The sequence below is a fragment of the Vombatus ursinus genome, unplaced genomic scaffold, assembly GCF_900497805.2.
Source record: "Vombatus ursinus unplaced genomic scaffold, bare-nosed wombat genome assembly UNPS02014786.1, whole genome shotgun sequence".
NCBI classification, from domain to species: Eukaryota; Metazoa; Chordata; class Mammalia; order Diprotodontia; family Vombatidae; genus Vombatus; species Vombatus ursinus.
The window spans coordinates 29,514,959-29,535,426 of NW_020954564.1; the positions used below are offsets into that span (position 1 = coordinate 29,514,959).

The following is a 20,468-nucleotide window of genomic DNA, read 5'->3' on the forward strand; positions in this document are numbered from 1 at the left end:
GCTTTCTTTTTCTGAAATGGAGAGAATAATACCTGTCCGAACATACTGGGGAGCTATAAAGAAACAAAAACAACACTATTCATGATGCATTTATAGCACTGAATAAATTCTACATTTTTTTGTTAAAGATGTTAAATATCTCCCACCTATATCAATGTAATTTTGCTATTTTCTGATTTAGTGGTTAAATACTAAAGATTAAAATGTTTTTTAAATGAGATGTTGGAGGAAGAAAGTCTAGTTATTTTGGGAAAGGTCTTAAATTACTAGATGAAGGTGTGAATGAATAATAACTCATATACTTATAGTACTTCATGGTTTGCAAAACCTTCCCAAATAATAGAATCATAGATATGAAACTGAATGGGGACTTAAAGGAAATCCAGTCCAACTCTCATATGGAAGGAGGAGGATGGAAAATAATGGTCTAGAGAGATTAAACCATGACTTCCCTGAGGTTACACAGATAGTGTGATAGATAGCTACCAGAGTCAGGATTTGAACTGAGGCACTCTGATTACAGATCCAGCACTCTTTTGTACCATGTTGCCTGAAGTTCAGAGAGTTGATTTAACATCTACAAAAGGTCAGAGGCAGGATTAAAATTCATATTTCTTATCATTGTTCAGTCATTTCAGTCGTGTCTGATTCTTTGTGACCCCATTTGGGTTTTCTTAGCAAAGATACTAGAGTGGTTTACCATTTCCTTCTCCAGCTCATTTGACAGATGAGGAAACTAAGGCAAACAGGGTTAAGAGACTCATCCAGGGTCACACAGCCAGTAAGTATCTGAGGCCATATTTGAACTTAGGTTTTCCTGACCTTAGTACTCTTGGTGCTCTACTCATTGTACCATCTAGCTGCCCTATTTCTTATCATACCATATAAAAATAGACAAGAAGGTAGACCATATACCTTTCTCAGGTTATTGGGGTAGGGATGGGGGGAGAGATTCTTTTCCAAAGCAAAGGCATTTACTGAAACAAAAAGGAAGAAGATTGATAATAGGACATTCTTTCTCCACCACTATACACTTAGGGCACACTCTTCCACAGACTGACATACTATCAATAGGGAGAGTGAACAAGCATAAAGATTACATGAGGAACATAGTGGACAGAAACTCAAAATGGGGGGGGGGAATTATTAAACAAGAGATAGAAATAATTACAAAAGATAAAATTGATCATTGTGATTATATTAAATTGAAAAGCTTTTGCACACACAAAATCAATGCATCTAGGATTAGAAGGGAAGTGGCCAACTGTGAAAAAAAATCTTTGCATCAAATAGGAGTTTAATATATAGCTTTATGGACAAGTAACAGAAATATATTAACATCAAAAACCATTCCCCAATAGATAGGTAGTCAAAGGCTATGAACAAACAGTTCTCAAAAGAAGAATTGCATCCTTTTAACAACTGTATGAAAGGCTATCACTAATAAGAGGAATATAAATCATAAACAACCCTAAGATTTCACTTCACATTCCCAAAATTTGCAAAGATGACAGAAGAACAGAATAGTCAATGTGTAGAAACTGCAGAAAGACAGAAAAACTAATGTATTATTGGTGGAGCTGTGAATTGGTGCATTCTAGAAAGCAGTTTGGAAAAAGAAAAAGAAAGCAAATAAAGTGACTAAAATTTCCCTATATTTTTATTTCATTGCTATGCACATACTCCAAAGAGGTCATTGACAAAAAGCAAGCCTCCATATACAACAAAATATTTACAGCAGTACTTCCTGTGGTATCAAAGAACTAGAAACAAGATGGATGCCCATCAGCAGGGGAATGACTACACAAATTGTGGTGCATAAATGGAATAAAATGTTACTGTGCTATAAGAAACAACATGACACATAAAAGCATGGAAAGACTTGTATGAATAGAAACAGAATGAAGTAAACAGATCCAGGAAAACAATATTTACAATAACTACAACAATGTAAATGAAAAAAAATTACAAGACAATTGAAATGGAAGGCTGCGAAATTATAATGACTAATTGTTGTTGCTATTGTTGTTGTTCAATCAGGTCTGACTCTTGTGACCTCATTTGGAGTTTTCCTGGCAAAGATTCAGGAGTGGTTTGCCATTTCCTTCTCCAGTTCATTTTACATATGAGGAAACTGAGGCAAACAGGGCTAAGTAACTTGTCCAGGATCACACAGATAGTGTCTGAGGCTGTATTTGAACTCAGGAAGATGAGTTTTCCTGACTTCATGCCTAGCACTCTACCCAATGTCCCACCTAACTTCTCTTGGCCCTAAAGAAGAGATATGAAAAAAAAGTCTCCTCCACCACCTACTTTTTTGCAGAGCTAGTATGAAACATCACATCATAACATCAGATTTTTTTTTTGATGTGTTGATTGGTTTGCTGAATTTTTTCTTTCCTTTAAAAAAACTCCTGGTCATAAGGAATGGCACTCTACATAAGGGGAAGAAAGGAATACAGGGGTAAATGCAGGTGATGTAAAAATAAAAGATATCAATTAAAATCTATTTTTTAAAACCTCATATTTCCTGATTCAAAATCCAGGATTATTTCCATCACATTGCCATTACAGTTTTATGTTGAAAAGGTGTTTTTATTTCCCTCCTCCACCCCCACTCAGTTGCAGTTATGCTGCTAGGAATGCCTGTTGGTTGGATCACATCTTGATCACTAAATAGGGGAATTGTCCTTTATGGGAAAGATGTGTTGTGTTGAACTATGGATTAAGAAAACCATTATATTGGCCCCCAAAAGGCTTATACTCCTGTGAAATCCATCTCTTTATAATTCATAGCATCATAACTTTAGAGTTGGAAGACATCTTAACATCTAACCCCTTCCTTTAAAAAAAAATTAATGTTTTGCTTGGTTTTTAGAGGTTAAGCAACTTGCCTAAAAATTTTTTTTATTATGCCTTTGATTTTTACATCACAATCCTTCCTAAATAGGCCACTCCCCCTTCCTCTCCTACTCATTGAATCTTCTCTTTTAACATATAAAACCCATAAGAAGATTTAAGCCAAGCCAAGCCCCACTTGGGTCCCATCTGACATCACAAATAGCATGTCACACACCTTTTCACCCACCTCTCCAACAAAAGGAGGAAACTATGTATTTCCTCATCTCTTGTTTCTGCTCTTTGTTTTGGCGGCACAATGGCAGCACAAGTTAGCAGACAAACAGCTGGCTTCAGAGTCAGGAAGACCACAGCTGAAGTTCTTGCCTCTGACCCCTACTGGCTGGGTGACCCTGGACATATCATTTAATGACTCAGTGACACCATATAACTCCCTATAGCTACAAGTTGCAAAACAGTTGTTCTAGTTTGATAAAAGGAATTTTGTAAACACCCATGAAAACACAGATCTAGACCCTCCCCCAAAAGTGACAGCCCTTTTTCTTGACCAGGAGACTTTTTTCCTCCTAAGCCCTTTGGTAATTTCAGTCTAGTTTCTTTGCAAATTTGCATGTTTTCCCTCCTCTTCCTCTGCAAAGACAGTACTATTTTAAGGTAATCTTGTTCCTACTGGCTGTCTTCTCTTCACCCTTAAGACTTACACCTCCCATTTGTCATCCTTTTTCCTAGTTTTAGAGTTTTGCTTAACTGTAATTCCTTTTTCCTTTTGTTTAGTTCTTTTGCCCTTTTTTCCCTCTCAGTTAAATCATCAAATAAAATCACTTTTTCTCTCCACCCATGTCAGTCCCCTTCTCAATAAACATCAATGGCTCCCTATCACTTCCAGGATCAAAAACAAAATCCTAAATTTGGTATTCAAAGCCCTTCATAACCTACCCCTGTTCCCATCTTCTTGCACTTTATACCCCCCCACACACACACATACACACCTCCCTAGTATTCTTTGATACACTAACACTGACCTCCTTGCAGTTTTATGAACAAGATACTGTATCTCCAAACTATAGGCATTTTCACTAGCTGTCCTCCATTCATGGAATGTTCATTTCCCCCTCTTGGTTTCCCTGGCTTCTTCCTTCAAGTCCCAACTAAAATTTTACCTTCTACAGGAAGCCTTTCCCCCCTCTTAAATCTAATGCCTTTCCTCTGTTAACTGTTGTTAAGTAATTTTCAGTTGTGTCCAACTCTCCATGATCCCATTTGGAGTTTTCTTGGCACAGATGTTGGAGTGGTTTGTCATTTCCTTCTCCAGTTCATGTTACAGATGGAGAAACTGAGGCAAACAAGGTTAAGTGATTTGACCACAGTCACACAGCTACTAAGTATCTGAGGGCAGATTTGAACTCAGGAAGATGAGTGTTCCTGACTTCAACCCTGGCATTCTATCTACCGTACCACCTAGATGCCCCCTGTTAATTATTTCCTATTCATTCTGCATATAGTTTATTTGTACATATATGTTTGTTTATTGTCTTTCCCCACTAGATGTAAGCTCCTTGAGGGCAGGGACTGTCTTTATATCCCCCATGCTTAGCATACATAGTACCTGGCACATAGAAGGTATTTAATAAATACTTATTGACTAACTCACTTTCAACTTCTTTTGAGTATTAGTTTTTTATTTTATTTTCTGCACCTTTTTCTAAAAAGGATTTCTTTCCCTCATTCTCCTCATTATTTATCTTTCCTTTGTTTTCTATTTTAGACTTTTATTCTTTGATTCATGACCCTTTTGCTTATTTACCCCTTCCTTATTCTCCATATTCCTCCTGGAATTAAAGCTTCTACAGGACCTGTTTTGAGATATGTCTTCCAAAGTTTCTATGTTACTGCCTTGTAGATCTTATTCCTTCCCTGCCCCTCTTCTGTTGTGCCTCACTCTTAGAAATACCAATTCTTATAGGTGATAGAGAAGACACAAGTATTGCCCCATGGTAGGAATTTTCCTGTGTCCCTGATTCTGCAGTTCATTCCTACCCTTTGCCCTCCTCATGATCCCTTCTCTACCCATTTTCATGAAATCTCTTTTCTGAATCTATGCCCCCCCCCACTTCTCTGACTGTCAGTGCACTCAGGAGCTTTGCTTCCCCTTCTGAGGCAGGATGGGTGGTTTCTATAAGTACCAAATTCCTGTGGATTATACCCATCATAAGGACCTCCAGCACCACTAAAATAAAATTTCTCCCTTTATTTCCCCCTGTTTCAAGTCCTCTCATTGCCTCCTCACCTATTCTCCTATAGGCCCTTTTCTTTCTGAGAGACTTCAGGAGTTATTTTCCTTTTGTTGTTAACTTTTGACTCGATTAGGATATATTACATATCCTCCTCTATCTTCTTTTTCTCCTCTCCCCTTTTAGGCACCCTTCCTCCCATTCTGTAGTTTAGTCCTGTGAAAAAAAACATTGATTCACCTATAGGCAGGGTGTTGTGGGGTTTAGTCCATGATGTTTCAAGCCCGCTCCTCCCCAGCACTTCTGTTTGATTTCCACTTTCACGTTATTTTTTTTTTTAAGGAAGTGGAAGAATTGTAGGTAATGGTGTAATCATCTCCATGTGCAGCTGAAGTGGAACAGGTCATGGCACTAAAGAATTGAGAGGTTAGAGAGTCTGAAAAGGAGCATCAGATAGGGGCAGCTAGGTGGTGCAGTGGATAGTGCTAGACTTCAAATCCAGCCTCAAACACTTACTAGCTGTGTGACCCTGGGCAAGTCACTTAACCTTGTTTGCCTCAGTTTCCTCATCTGCAAAATAAGCTGGAGAAGGGAATTGAAAACCATTCCTCTGCCTAGAAAACCCCAAATAGGGTCACAGAGAGTTGGATATGACTAAATCATCTGAACAACAACAACATCAGTGTAAGATGTTGAAGTCCCCTAGTCTAAGGGCAAGAGATGGGGAAGATGGTGAGCTAGGTGTTGAACTCCTGAGAAAGGAGGGTGTACAACCTAGCAGCTGAAACACATTAGCCACCATGATGTGGTATAAGTGGACAAAAACCCTATAAGTCTCTCAAAGGAAAAATTATTAATGAACTTTTTTCAACACATCATACAAACCTCCAAGGATATTTCTAGTTGAATTTTTGTTAATGTAAAATACCCTCAAACAATTAAAAAGTAACATAAAAGTGTAATTGCAACTGATTATACATTAAACCTTATATTTTCTATTTGTCAAGAGGAAGGACAGGTGCTGTGTTATAAATGAGCGTACTCTTGTCTCATGCTTTTAATCTTACTTTTGTTCCTGTATAAATTTTCTTCACTTACAAAGTTGTAGAAATTGGGTACTGGTTTTTTTGGTTCTATTTCATCCACTCTTCCTCACTTCATGCAAGTATTCTTATATTGTTTTGTATTCTTCATATACATCATTCCCCATGGTATAATAATATCCCATTACACTCATATAGCACAATTTGTTCAGTAATTCTCCAGTTGGGTTTTTTTTTAACTATTTTAGATAATGCTACTATAAATACTTGCATGTTCATTAAATTGTCAAAGAAGTGTTTTCAAAAGGGAAAGAAAGATCCACTTTTAGAGAAGATTGTGAGGACACAAGCATTTTGACTCACTGCTGGTGGAGCTTTAAGTTAGTCCAAACATTTTGGAAAATAGTGTGGAATTATGCAAGGGAAGTTACAACATTGTTCATACCCTTTAACCCAGTGATCCCACTATTGAGTTACTGACGAGGAAGTTACTGACAACAAGAAAAGACCTATTTTTTGAAAATATTCATAGTAGCATTATCTGTCAGAGAAAGAAAGGAATGGAAAGGAGAGAAGAGGAAAGGGGAAAGAAAAAAGACTTTTACCTTTATACTAGGGGACTTCAACATCCATACTGATGTTGCTTCAAACTCCTTAATCCCATGGCCTATTTCTTCACTCCACCTCAGCTACATATAGGGATGGTCACACCATTATCCACAACTGTTCCATTTCCTTAATCAAAAACTCTGTCTTTCCTCTATCTCTGGGGTTTCCAACTTTTGTGTCAGGAACCCCATCTGATGGGCCCTTTCTCAGAATAAAATTTTTAAATGTGTAAAATAACATATGCAGGATTCAAAGGAAACCAATTATATTGAAATAAAGATACAACTTTTCCCTATTGTGGGTCTGTGGACCACAGGCTATTTACTGACTTAATATTTATTCTGTAAATAATTATAGTTGCACTTGTCATCTCCTCCCTCCCACCCCTACCATTAAAATGTTACACCTTGTGAGTTGGGATTGTTTCATTCTTTGTATTTTATGTCCCCAGAGCCTAGAACAGTACTTGACATATAACAAATGCTTAATAAATGCTTGTTTATTGAATGATTGTTCTTTCCAGAACTTTGCCTAACTTTTCCTTGGTAAAAAGTCAGGTAATTGATAGAGGCATGCTCATTCTCACCACCTCACTAAAGGACCATTTGGTCACTAATAGCTTTTGAAAGATCAAAGCAAGGGACTAGGAAATAGGAGACCAGATTCTAGACATGGTTCTGTCTTACTGTGTGACCTCAGGCAATTATTCTCCCTCTCTAAGTCTCCATTTTCTCCTGCAGTTAACAGAAATAATTATTCCAAGGCTGTTTGGAAGAGCCAATGAAATAATCGATGTGAAGGGGCTTTGAGAAGTAAAAAGTACATGAGATCTTTGCCATCAATTTAAAGTCAAATTTGTAAAACCCACATCAAGGTGATGTTTGCTATTCATCTGGTACCAGGGTATTCTAAATGGATAGCTAAACATTTAAAAAGTGTAGGGCAAGGGGCAAAAATGGGGAAAAAAAGGCAGCACTGCTTGAGTAGATAGCAAAAGAAAAAAAGTGGGCCTCTCTAAGAGTTCAGTTTAATCCCCAACACAAAAACCTAAATGCAACAGAGAGATCAATTAGTCAGTGTGCTATAGTGGAAAGAACACAGAACTCAGAGTCAAGACATGAAGAGAAATCCCAGCCTTGATATTTACTAGTCATGTGATCACTGACAAGTCCCTCAGCTTCTCTGTCAGTTTCCTCATCTGTTAAATACGGATAATAATATTTATGTCCCCCCACACACATACACACAAAGGTTTGTTGTGAGGAAAACATTTGCAAACATTAAATGTTGCAGCAGCAGTGGTAGTGGTGGTAGTAGTAGTAGTAGTAGTAGTAGTAGTAGTAGTAGTAGTAGTAGTAGCAGTAGTAGTAGTAGTGGTGGTGGTATGCATTATTATAGTCTTCTAAGGGTTGCAAATGAGCAGCTAGATGGCACATTGGATACAGCACCAGACCTGGACTCATATCCCTGAGTTCAGATCTAGTCTTAGACACTTAATTGCTGTGTGACCCTGGGCAAGTCACTTAAGCCTGTTTGCCTCAGTTTCCTCATCTGTAAAATGAGCTACAGAAGGAAATGGAAAATCACTCTAATATCTCTACCAAGAAAACCTCAAATGGGGTCACAAAGAGTCATGAGTGAAAAATGATTGAATGACAACAAACAAAGTTTGGGAAGCACTTTACATAGATCATTGTATTTCATTTTCACCATAACCCAGTTAGCTAGTTTATTGTTATCCTCATTTTATAGCTGAGGATACTGAGGCTCAGGTCTTCATTTCTCACCAGGCTATACTCAGGACTTTTCTATCATACCCCAGAAACCTTTTCCTCTTGAGAGATTGCTCCAGCCCTGGAAGTCACAACTCCAAAGTGTACCGTGCGGCTCCTCTCCTTGTCTCTTCCTTTGATTCGCATCCTGGAAGATCAGTCCCTTCACTTTCCCTCCCCCACTTTCTGCTTCTTTTTATTGGTTTGTCCCATTAGAATTTAAACTTCCTGAGGGCAGGAATTCTCTTAATTTTTTCTTGTATTATCCATTGCTTATCATACACCTGGCATAGAACAAACTAATAAATACTTGTTGACAGACTAACAGAAAATTTAAGTGACTTGTATGAAGTCATATAACTGAGGCTAGACTCAAATGGAGGTCTTGATGATTCCCAGTCCAGCACTCTGTCCACCATATCACCCTGCCTATAAAAATATTGGCTGTGATTTTTTACAAAAAGATAAATGGCAGGGCACCTCCAGAGAGCTGGCTTTTGTAGGGAAAATATAAAATGGGATTAAATTTTAAAGAAGTTAACTTTACACAATGACTCCTTCTTAGGATCATTGACCCAAAAGTCAACATGCATTTATCAAGCACACATTCTTTGCCAGGCACTGTTCTAAGTGCTGGGGATACAAAAAAAAAAAAAGGTAAAGACAATCCCTGCTCTCATAGAGCTTACAGTCTAATGGAGGAGACCACATGCAAATCAAGGACTCTATGTGTAATGCAGGCAAGATGCTGATCAGGAAGGACTCAGGTATGGTGGGGGATGGTAGGTATTTAGATGAGTGTGAATAGAAATCATGCACTGGCACATTTCACTTACCTCCCCCAGTATAGCTGATAATAGACAGCTCTTCCCACTTCCTGTATTTCCACAAACCCCTAAAATCTTCCCCTGCAAGACAAATGAAAGCAGGTGAGTGTGAGTGAGATATTCTCCATAGCCCCAAACCTACTGCAGTTCAAAACCTTATCCATGTGCCCAGTGATGCATTTTGTTGGCACAGACACAGCATCAAGAAGAGGAAACAATTGTCCTCCCACAATTTCTACAAACCCCTCAATAAATCTTAAAATCCTTTCAGAGAAGTTTTGAAGGATGATATGATGGGATCATAGATCAAGAGCTGGAAGGGGCCTCAGAAGCTAACTGGCCCAACCCACTCATTTTATAGATGAGAATATGAGGCCTGGGAATGTTAAAATAACACTAAAGATATACTTTAAAACTGGAGTCCACAGAGCCAATGGTGTCTCTGTAGTTCGGGACTTTTGGGGTCTATTACGGCATACAGCCTGGCTTTCTCATAGCTAGGAGATCCTTCAAGGGATGACTGGTATATTGAAAACACACTGTCAGTGATCTTTACATATTGGTTAGCAGCCCAGTTCTAAATGAGTTTGATACTATTCATCCAGTCTATCCCCCTCATTTTATAGATGAAGAAACTAAGGTCTAAGGAGGATCAGTGACTTGGTCAAGGGGGCCTATCTCCATGCCAAGGCTAACTCCTCTATGTGCACCAGCAATACCATTCTATTCCTTCTTCTCTAGCAGACTGCTCATTCTATCATCCTTATTCTCTCAATAATCTTCTGTTAGTTGTGAACTGATTCAACCATTACATAGAGTGATTTGGAATTATGCACAAAGGGCTATAAAAACCATACATACCCTTTGACCCAGCAATACCACTACTAGTTCTGTATCCCAAAATAGATAAAAAACAAACAGGAAAAGGACTTAGATATACAAAAATATTTATAGCAGCTCTTTCTGTGGTGGCAAAGAATTGGAAATTGAGGGGATGCCCATCAATTGGGGAATGGTAGAACAAGCTGTGGTATATGATTGTGATGGAATACTATAGTGCTATAAGAAATGATGAGCTGGATGGTCTCAGAAAAACCTGGACTTATATGAACTGATGCAAAGTGAAATGAGTAGAACCAGGAGAACATTATACAGAGTAACAGCAATACTGTGGGATGATCAACTGTGAATGACTTAGCTATCCTCAGCAATATAATGATCCAAGGAGGGGTGGCAGAGCCAAGATGGTGGAGTAAAAGCAGTGACTTGCTTGAGTTCTCCCCCAAATCCCTCCAAATAGCTCTAAAAATGGCTCTAAACAAATTCTAAAGCAACAGAACCCACAAAAAGACAGAGTGAAACAAATTTCCAGTGCAAGACAACCTGGATGGTTGATTGGAAAGGTCTATTGCGCTGGGCAGGAAGAGGAACACAATTTAGCTTGGGGATACAGGCAAAAGCTGGAGCAGGCCTCAGAGGACTGAATCATGGGCAGCTATGGTGGTTTCCAGACTTCTCAACTCATGAATGCTAAAAACAACTTAGAAGGTCAGTAGAAAAAGTCTGTGACCATGGTGAGAGAGAAGCTCAGTCCCAGTCCCAGTCTCAGTGCAACTGCAGGGCAGTGGCTGCTTCCTGAGCTCTTGGCCCATAGACTGAGGGGGAATAGAGTGGCTGATCAGAGGGGGATTGCAGGGATCTCTTTGCTGGTGCTGAGGCAGGATTCTCTTGCTTTGCCTGAGGTTGGATCTGGGTCACAGTTCTAGGTGGCGGTCCTGGGGCAAGGAGGAGCATTGGTGAAGTGGAACTTGTAGTGGCAGTGGAGAGGGAATCCTTCTCACAGTTCCAAGGCAGAAAAGAATGCTTGTGATCACTCATAGACCAGAGCACAGGCCAGGAAAGGAGTAAACACCTTGCCCTTGATCATACCACCTTGGAAGAACTGAAAATTTACAGGTCCCTGGAAGTATCTCTGAAAACAGCTGCACAAAACCCCCGAAGCTTCGGATAGTACATTCTCCACACTGGAAGCAGACCCCTACCTTAAGAGTTTATAAAATTGGTCCCAGGCCATGAAAGAGCTCAAAAAGGATTTTGAGAAGCAAGTAGGAGAAGTAAAGGAAAAACGGGGAAGAGAAATGAGAGTGATGCAAGAAAATCATGAAAAATAAGTCAAAAGCTTGCTAAAGGAGACCCAAAAAAATACTGAAGAAAATAATACCTTAAAAAATAGCCTAACCCAAATGGCAAAAGAGGCCCAAAAAGTCAATGAGGAGAAGAATGCCTTCAAAAGCAGAATTGGCCAAATGGAAAAGGAAGTCCAAAAGTTCACTGAAGAAAATACTTCCTTAAAAATTAGAATGGCATGATTAGAAGCTAGTGACTTTATGAGAAATCAAGACATTGTAAAACAAAACTAAAAGAATGAAAAAATATAAGAGAATGTCAAATATCTCATTGGAAAAATAATTGACCTGGAAAAAAGATCCAGGATAATTTAAAAATTATTGGACTATCTGAAAGTCATGATCAAAAAAAGAGCCTAGACATCATCTTTCAAGAAATTATCAAGGAAAACTGCCCTGATATTTTAGAACCAGAGGGTAAAAGAGAAATTGAAAGAATCCACTAATCACCTCCTGAAAGAGATCCCCAAAAGAAAACTCTTAGGAATATTGTAGCCAAATTCCAGAGTTCCCAGGTCAAAGAGAAAATATTGCAAGCAGCCAGAAAGAAACAATTCAAGTATTATGGAAACACAATCAGGATAACACAAGATTTAGCAGCTTCTACATTAAGGGACCAGAGGGCTTGGAATATAATATTCCAGAGGTCAAGGAGGGCACAGGGTGAATTGAAGATGAAGATGAAGGGGTGATATCTGGAGAATAAAATTAAGGAGTGACAGAGGATTACACTAGGAGAAGGAGAAAGGGAGAGTTAAAATGGGGTAAATTATCTCACATATAACAGACAAGAAAAAACTTTTATAGTGGAGGGGAAGTGGAGGAAGGTGAGAGGGAATGAGTGAATCTTACTGTTATTGGATTTGGCTTAAGGAGGGAATAACATATACACTCAATTGGGTATGGAAATCTATCTTACCCTACAGGAAAATAGGGGGGAAAGGGACAAGAGAGCAGGAAGATGATAGAGAGGAGGGTAGACTGGGGGGGGGTGGTAATCAGAAGCAAATACTTCTAAGGAGGGACAGGTCAAAAGAGAGAATAGAGTAAATGGAGGGTGGGATAGGATTAAGGGAAATATACTTAGTTTTTACAACATGACAACTATGGAAGTATTTTGCATGACTATACATGTATAACCAGTATTGAGTTGCTTGCCTTCTCGATAAGGGTGGGTAGAGAGGGAGGAAGGAAGAAAATTTAGAACTCAAAATTTTAAAAACAAATGTTAAAAATTATTTTCACCTGCAACTGGGAAATAAGATATATAGGCAATGTGGTATAGAAATCTACCCTGCCCTACAGGAAAATTGAAGGGAAGGGGATAAGAGAAGAGGGGAGGAGATAGAAGGGAGGGCAGATTAGGGGAAGGGGTATTCAGAATGCACACCGTCTTGGGGTGTGGGGAAGGATGAGATGCGGAGAAAATTTGAAACTCAAAATCTTGTGGAAGTGAATGGTGAAAACTAAAAACAAATAAATTAATAAAATCTGAAAAAAAAATATAATAGTCCAAGGCAATTCTAAAGGACTCATGATGAAAAATGCTATCCATTGCCAAAGAAAGAACTGATGGAGTCTGAATACAGATCAAAGCATACTTTTTTTAAACTTTCATTATTTTTCTTGGGTTTTTTCTTGGTCTTCATTTTCTTTTAAAACATGACTAATATATAAATATGTTTTGCATGACTACATCTGTATAACCTATATAAAATTGCTTGCCTTCTCAATGAGGGAGGAGGGGAGGGAAGAACTCAAAATGTTAAAACGAATGTTAAAAATTGTTTTTAAATATAATTGGGGAAAAACAAAATACTAAATAAATAATTCAATAATCTTCCATTGTTCTGTGTCTACTGGTTGCTTCCCTACTGTCTACAAACATGCCCCACCTTCAAAAAACCCTCACTTGGTCCATCCATCCCTGTTAGCTATCATCTTATATTTCACCTCCCTTTAATGGATAAACAAAGTGAGAAAGCTGTCTACAATAGGTGCCTCCACTGCCTTTTCTCTCACTCTCTTCATAACTCTTCTCAATCTGGTTTCCATGCTCACTCAGCCTAAACTGTTCTGTCCAAAGTTCTAATGATCTCTTAGTTGCCAAATCTAATGGTCTTTCTCAATCCTCATCTACCTCTTAGCCTTTGACACTGTCAGTCACCTTCTTCTCCTTGATACTCTTTTTTCTCTAGATTTTCATTACATTGCTCTTTCCAGGTTCTCTTCTTACCCATCTGACTGCTCCTTCTCTGTCTCCTTTGCTGAATCTTCACCTGTGCCATGACCACTAACAGTAGGGAATCTTCCAACACTGTCATAGGCCCTTTTCTCTTCTCCCTCAATATTATTTCACTTGGGAATCTCATCAGTTCCCATAGTTTAAATGATTATCTCTATGCAGATGACTTTCAGATCTACTTGTCCAGCTCAAAACTCCAATTGACCTCCAGTCTCACATCTTTGCCCTTTAGACATCTTGAAACATATTCCCACAGACATCTTAAAGTTAACATGTCCAAACTGAACTCATTAATTTCCCCCCAAATTTTTGCCTTTTCCTAACTTCTCTATTACTGTTGAGGGTGCCACCATTCTCTTAGTCACCCATGGTCACAACCTAGTGTCACCTCTGACTCTACATGTTCACACACCCCCATATCCAACCAGTGGTCAAGTACTTTCATTTCACCTTTGTCACATCTCTTGTATACACCCCTCCTTTCCTCTGATGCTGCCATTACTTTGGTGCAGGCTTTCATTACCTCCCACTCTGACTGTTTGCAATAGCCTGTTGGTTGGTCTCCCTGCCTTAAGTCTCTCCCCACTCTAACCCACCCTCCACTCAACTGTCACACTGATCTTCCTAAAATGCAAGTCTGATCATGTCACCTCCCTACCCACTAGTCACTATTAAATAAAAACCTATTCAGTAGGGAATCAAGTACAAAAATCTTCTGTTTGGTTTTTAAAGCCCTTCATAACCTTCCCCTTTCTGCCTTCCCTGTCTTCTTACACCTTACACTTCTCCATGTACTCTGGAATCCAGTGAAATCAGCCCCCTTGCTCTTCCTCAAATACTTTTCTTCATCTCCAGACTCCTAGCATTTTCCCTGGCTGTCTCCCATGTCTAGAACTCTTTTTTTCCTCATCTCCACCTTCTAGCTTCCCTGGCTTCCTTCAGGTCTCAGTGAAAGTCTTACCTTCTTCAAGAATCTTTCCCGGTCCTCCTTAATCTTAATGCCTTCCCTCTGAGATTACCCCTAATTTATCTCATATGCATCTTATTTGTGTATAATTGTTTTCATGTTGTCTCACCCATCAAACTGTGAGCTCCTTGAGAACAGGGACTCTCTTTGCCTTTCTTCATATCCCCAGTGTTTTGCATAGTGCCTGGCACATAGTAGACACTTTACAAATGTTAGTTGACTAACTGACTATAAGTGGCTAAACTGGAATTTGAACTGAGGTCCTCTGATTCCAATCTAGTAATCTTTCCATTGTATCATTCTGCCCAAGGAAGTAGAGGAGGTGGTGACAGATCCAAGGGGGTAATCCCCAGTGGTGGAATTTTAGGTAACAGGACTAGATCAAAGGGCCTGATATTTGGGGGAATAGAACCCTCCTGGAGCCCCTAAAATCACTCTAAATGTCACTCTAAGTGACATAACCACTCCAAGTGTCTACTCTGCCTTTGTTTCTGCCTAGGCAGAAACTTTGCCTTCACAGTTTGTCATAAGATTTAGAACTGCAAGGGTTCTGAGGAAAGATCCTACAGACGAGCAAAGTGGAGTCCCAGTACAACTTTGTGAGAGAGTTGGGGCTCAAACTGAGACCTTCTAACTACATCCAATGCTTGTTTTCTGCCTGTTCTTTATATTCCAAGCACCTCTGCAAGTACCAGCAAGGGAAAAATGAAACAAGCATATATTAAGCACCTGTTGTAAGGGAAGAAGGAAAAAAGCATGTATTAAGCAGCTACTATATGCTAGGCACTGTACTAAGCATTTATAAATATTATTTCACGTGATTGTCAATTCTGATAGGTAGGTGCTACTATTATCCCCATTTTACAGTTGAGGAAACTGAGGCAAATAGTGACTTGCCTGGGATTATACATCTAGTAAGTGTCTTACACCAGATTTGAACTGAAGTCCTCCTCAGTCTAGGTCTAGCACTTACCTATCTGCTGCTGCCAGTCCAAGACTGTGCCTGATTGGTCTTCAAGATGGCACGATAGTCCTGACTTCAGAGTCAGGAGACCTGACTTGTCATTCTGGTTTTGCTACTAAATTGCTATGTAACCTTAGGCAACTTCCTTCCACCCTTCTGGCCTCAGTTTTATCCTGAGTAATAAGAGAGGTTGGTCTAGAATCTCGTTAATCTCTCAGTTCCTTCCTGCTCTATGACTTCTGATTCTTTGGTAGCGTTTATTTTGCCATGTGGGCAACGTGTGACTTTACCTTTGGTACCGCAATGCTTATATTGTGCAACACTGGACCTATGCTGGTCATTCTCTCTCCAAGCTGGCTGAGTCTCCGAGGTGGCTGATTCTTCCCTTGAGATGACCCTACAGCAGGTTTGTCAGGGCAGTCGCCATTCTCATTCATCTCCACAGCTCCATTGCAGATCCCACCGTAATTCCACTCCCAAGATAAGGTGGCATTGTCCAAAACCAATGCAGCAGAGCCTTTCAGTTCCTGGACATAAAATGCAGGGCATTCCCTCAGGAAAAAATTCTTGAAAGGAAAAAAAAGAAAAAAAATCATTTCAGAATGGACAGGGATCTCACTAATACAGCTTCAGTGAACCTTAAAAACTCACTAATGTAGACAAATTAGAGAAAATGTCACTATCAATGAGTGGAAAATCCGGACCATAGAATGGTTTCATTATCTTTAAATATATATATGGGCAACTTTCTAAAGCCAAATAGTTGCAGAAAAGGCACTGACCTAAGTGGTAGAAAGAATTTCTTCCCCCAAAGTTCACAATACAAATTAATTCAACAGATCTAGTCCCTATACCTATCGAAGATGTATATAGCTATAGATATAGAGATATATATGAACATAAACATATATAGAAATATATACATACTATATGTGGATAGAGATAAAGAAATTCCTAAAGCCAAGTAGAGGTGCTGTTGGATCTAATTTAATGAATATGTAAGAATAATTTGTAATTAGTACACCTATTTTGCCATATGAATGAGTATTAAAGTAGCTTTCCAAGTGATTAAAAGTTAACTTTTGGAATCTTAAATATTCCCTTTAAAGTTCTATTTATATTATTTAATAATGAATAAATGCTTTTTTTTGCACATAATGCTGAGATTAAACTTTGACATAGAGCAAAATCCTAGCATTTTAGTACAGGAAGGAACCTCAGAGATCATCTAATCTAAGCCCTTCATTTTTCAGATGACACTGAGGTCCAGAGAGGGGCATTAATTTGCTCATTTTCACACAGCTAGTCAGTGATCACATTGGGATTAGAATCCAAGTCTCCTGACACCTATGCTAGTGGACCTTCTATTACATCCACTAGCATGTTGCATTGACTCATTTCTTTTTGAAAAATCACTATAATGCCCTAGTGGAGTCAGAATTAATGACGTTTGGCTCTTCTTTACCAGTGGGAAGACTAGAAAATGCTTGTTTTGGTACCACTCTACATAGACTACCTTCCCTGAACATCCCAAAGAACTCATATTGGATAGATTACACATGTTAAGGGCAGAGTACATCCAAAAGATGTCATTGTTGATAAAGGCACTGCTAAATGACATGCTAAGATGACTAACAATACAAAGTTTACCTTCAATCTCCATGCAGCTGACTGTGAATTTGCAAGCCCTTTGATAGAAAAAGGTACAACGAACACAGATAGCCTCAGTATATTAAATGTAGCCACAGTAGCAAATGCCTAGAGAAGAAAAGAGAGGGGAAAAAAGGTTGTTGGGTTTTTTCTTTGTTTTGTTTTGTTTTGTTTTTTTCCTAGTGTTCCTTGTTATGTAGGCACAAAGACCAGCCTTGCTAGTCTGCATTGCTATGTTGGGTCACTTCACAGTGCTGGGGTGGGGATACTGCTATTGGGATAACTCTATTCTATTTCTTTCATTTTTGTAGATCTGCAAATAGGGTAGAGTAACTAGGACTTTGGTCCAGGGTGTCAAAATTTAGATTGGCATGGAACTACATCTCATCTTAGTACCCAGTTAGCAAGAAAAATTAGTTAAAATAGAAAGGTACCAGATGGTGTGCTTCCCTCCAGGTGAGGTGTTCTCTGGACTGTCCTTAACCCACTCCCTCTCCTAGTGGTGGGCCTCCCTAGCAGTTGCCTTAGAACATTAGGGAGTATGTGGTGGTGAAGGGAAGGATGGGGGGGAAGGCAATGTTCTCCCGTCTTAGTCTCTCTGTGGTGCTGGCCTGGAGCACCCGAACTCTTTTTGCTCTTTAATCTGCTCTAATACATTATTCTCATCATTTCCCCTTTGTTTCAAATGCCTTCCTCCCTCTTCTTTGCCTTTCCAAATCCAATTCTTCAAAACCAGCTCAAGAACCACCTTGTCCAGTAAGTCTTCCCTGATCAACTTCAACCCACCTAAGAATCAAAGATGTTAGAGCTGGAAGGGATCTTAGGAATTATCTAATTCATCCTCTGGTTCCCTACTTTTACTCTGATCTCCTACATCACTTATAATCTGAAACATATAATCTAGACTTTAATTATAAATTTAGTCTTAATGTTATTCTCTGATTAGTTGGTGTGTGTTTATCTAATCTATACAATCAAACAGTCAGCCCCTCAAGGAATGAGACTCTACCTTAGAATTCTTTTGTATCTCCCATTGCAATGGGCGCATAGTAAGCAAATGACCAATACATCTTTGTTGACTTTGCTTGCTGATGTTGGGTTGATTTGGTGTTGATTTTGGCTTGACTCTCTTTTGGTAAAATGGTCTCAGTCATTGTAAATCCACATCCTATTCAGCCCTTGCCAAGATGACCTTATTCATCCACCTTCCTCTTTTACTCTTTCTCTTGTGAACACCCCATTTAGTCTCTGTCTATAAGCCTCTTCTGGCTTTTTCAGTGTATAGTCATGTGGTCATCCTAGGTGCTACCAGGGGTGGGGAACCTACAGCCTTGAGGCCACATGTGGCCCTCTAGGTCCTCAAGTGCGGCCCTTTGACTGAATCCAAACTTCACAGAACAAATACCCTTAATAAAAGGATTTGTTCTGTAAAGCTTGGACTCAGTCAAAAAGGTTGTACCCAAGGACCTAGAAGGCTACATGTGCCCTTGAGGCCACAGTTTCTCCACCCCTGATCTATCTCATTTCTAATTCAATTTAACAAGCATTTATTAAGTGCCTGTTATAGGCCAGCCACTACTCTAAAAGCTCGGGGGTGGGGGGGGGGAGAGAGAAGAGAGAGAGACAGACAGAGAGAGAGAGAGAGACAGAGAGAGAGACAGAAAGGGAGAGAGAGAGAGAGAGAGAACATGCATACAACTAAGTAAATATAAAATGATCTTGAAGTGGAGGAAAGCCCTAAACAAGGGGGACCCAGATTGGCTATCGGAGAACATTCTTCTTGGCTTGTTTCCATGCCTTCACTTCCCTCACTACTAAAAGGAATCCTCCCCCAAGCCAATCTATCAGTAAGTCCTCACATTTTAACTGCCTTAGGGCATTTGGTTTATACCACACTCTAATCTAATGAGGAGGCAAGGACAGATCTGCCACACTAGTTTTAAATGGGAGTTTCTATATATCTCTTGGCTGTTCCATGAACAAGACAGTTTCCCAGCTCTAGGCATTTTCTCTGGCTGTCCCCCAAGCTAGGAATACTCTCCTTCCTACACTCTGACTATTAGCCTCCCTGGCTTCCTTTAAGTCCCAATTAAAATCCCACCTTCTACATAAAACCTTCCACAAGCCCTTTTAATTCCAGTGCCTTCCCTCTGTTAATTATCTCTGATTTATCTTGTTTATATATAGTTTGCTTTGTACATATATTTTGTATGTTGTCTCCTCCGTTTAGATTGTTAACTATGACTCTTACCTAGAATCAAACAGAGATGTTTTTTCCCTTGTCACGGCTTACGTCAGGTCAGTCTGAGCCCTTGAAGAGATAGTCTTGACATTGTCATAACCATATCCCTCCTTTTTTCTTTCATAGCAAATTTCTATAACCAGGGCAGGTGAACTGAGGAAGTTTTTGTTGTTGCAATACTAAATCTATTCATTAATAGATTAATACTAAAACATCTCTGAGTTTCTCTAATAGGATGCAAGCATGAAAAATCTTTCTGTTTTTAATCTGAATTTGTCATCAGCTCCATATACTAAGCAACTAGGTAAAATTAGTTCTTAGGCTTGCCATCGCCTTGCTAATAGTTAGATATTTGTATATAAGATTAGGTATCTCATTCTTTCAGGATTATATGAAGATAATATATATCCTCAAAAGAAGAAGATAGGATAAAAATGTAAAAGTTTTTAAATTTAGTGAAATAGTAAACTTTGAGAAAACAACAAAGACTGTTAGAAGTCTAAGAACTAGGATATAAATGATTGGTTTCAAATGTTTCTAACAGGATACACAGACCTTGAGTATGCTTTAGTAATAAATTTGAAAAACTGGATTAAGGATTTTACATATAAAATTGCATTAATAATTGTAAAGAATTTTTAAATCATATTTTTTTCCTATTTTGAAGTTTCTGTCTGATAATATTAAAAGACAAAAGGGTATATTTTATAAGTCAGGCCATCATGGATCCTTTTTTATATCAGATATAGAGGTTAAGTAAAGTTAGGTAAAGATAGTTAAGTAAAAATAGTTAAGTAAAGTTAAGTAAAGATAATTAAGTAAAGTTAAGTAAAAGATACAAGGAGCAAGTGGTATGTAAAAACTGAAATTCTC

General features: G+C 38.8%; 1 protein-coding gene across 2 annotated transcripts in view; it reads right to left on the bottom strand.

Moving 5' to 3' along the window:
• Window positions 1-20,468, bottom strand: part of ABCC11 (ATP binding cassette subfamily C member 11) — a 71,433-nt gene that overhangs the window by 31,271 nt on the left and 19,694 nt on the right. For both annotated transcript variants that reach the window (XM_027867832.1, XM_027867831.1), the window contains exons 10-12: window positions 17,354-17,461; window positions 15,994-16,269; window positions 9,351-9,422 (exon numbers count right to left, since the gene is read on the bottom strand). In XM_027867832.1, coding sequence (XP_027723633.1) covers window positions 9,351-9,422; window positions 15,994-16,269; window positions 17,354-17,461 — 456 coding nt within the window. The remainder of the gene's footprint in view (window positions 1-9,350; window positions 9,423-15,993; window positions 16,270-17,353; window positions 17,462-20,468) is intronic.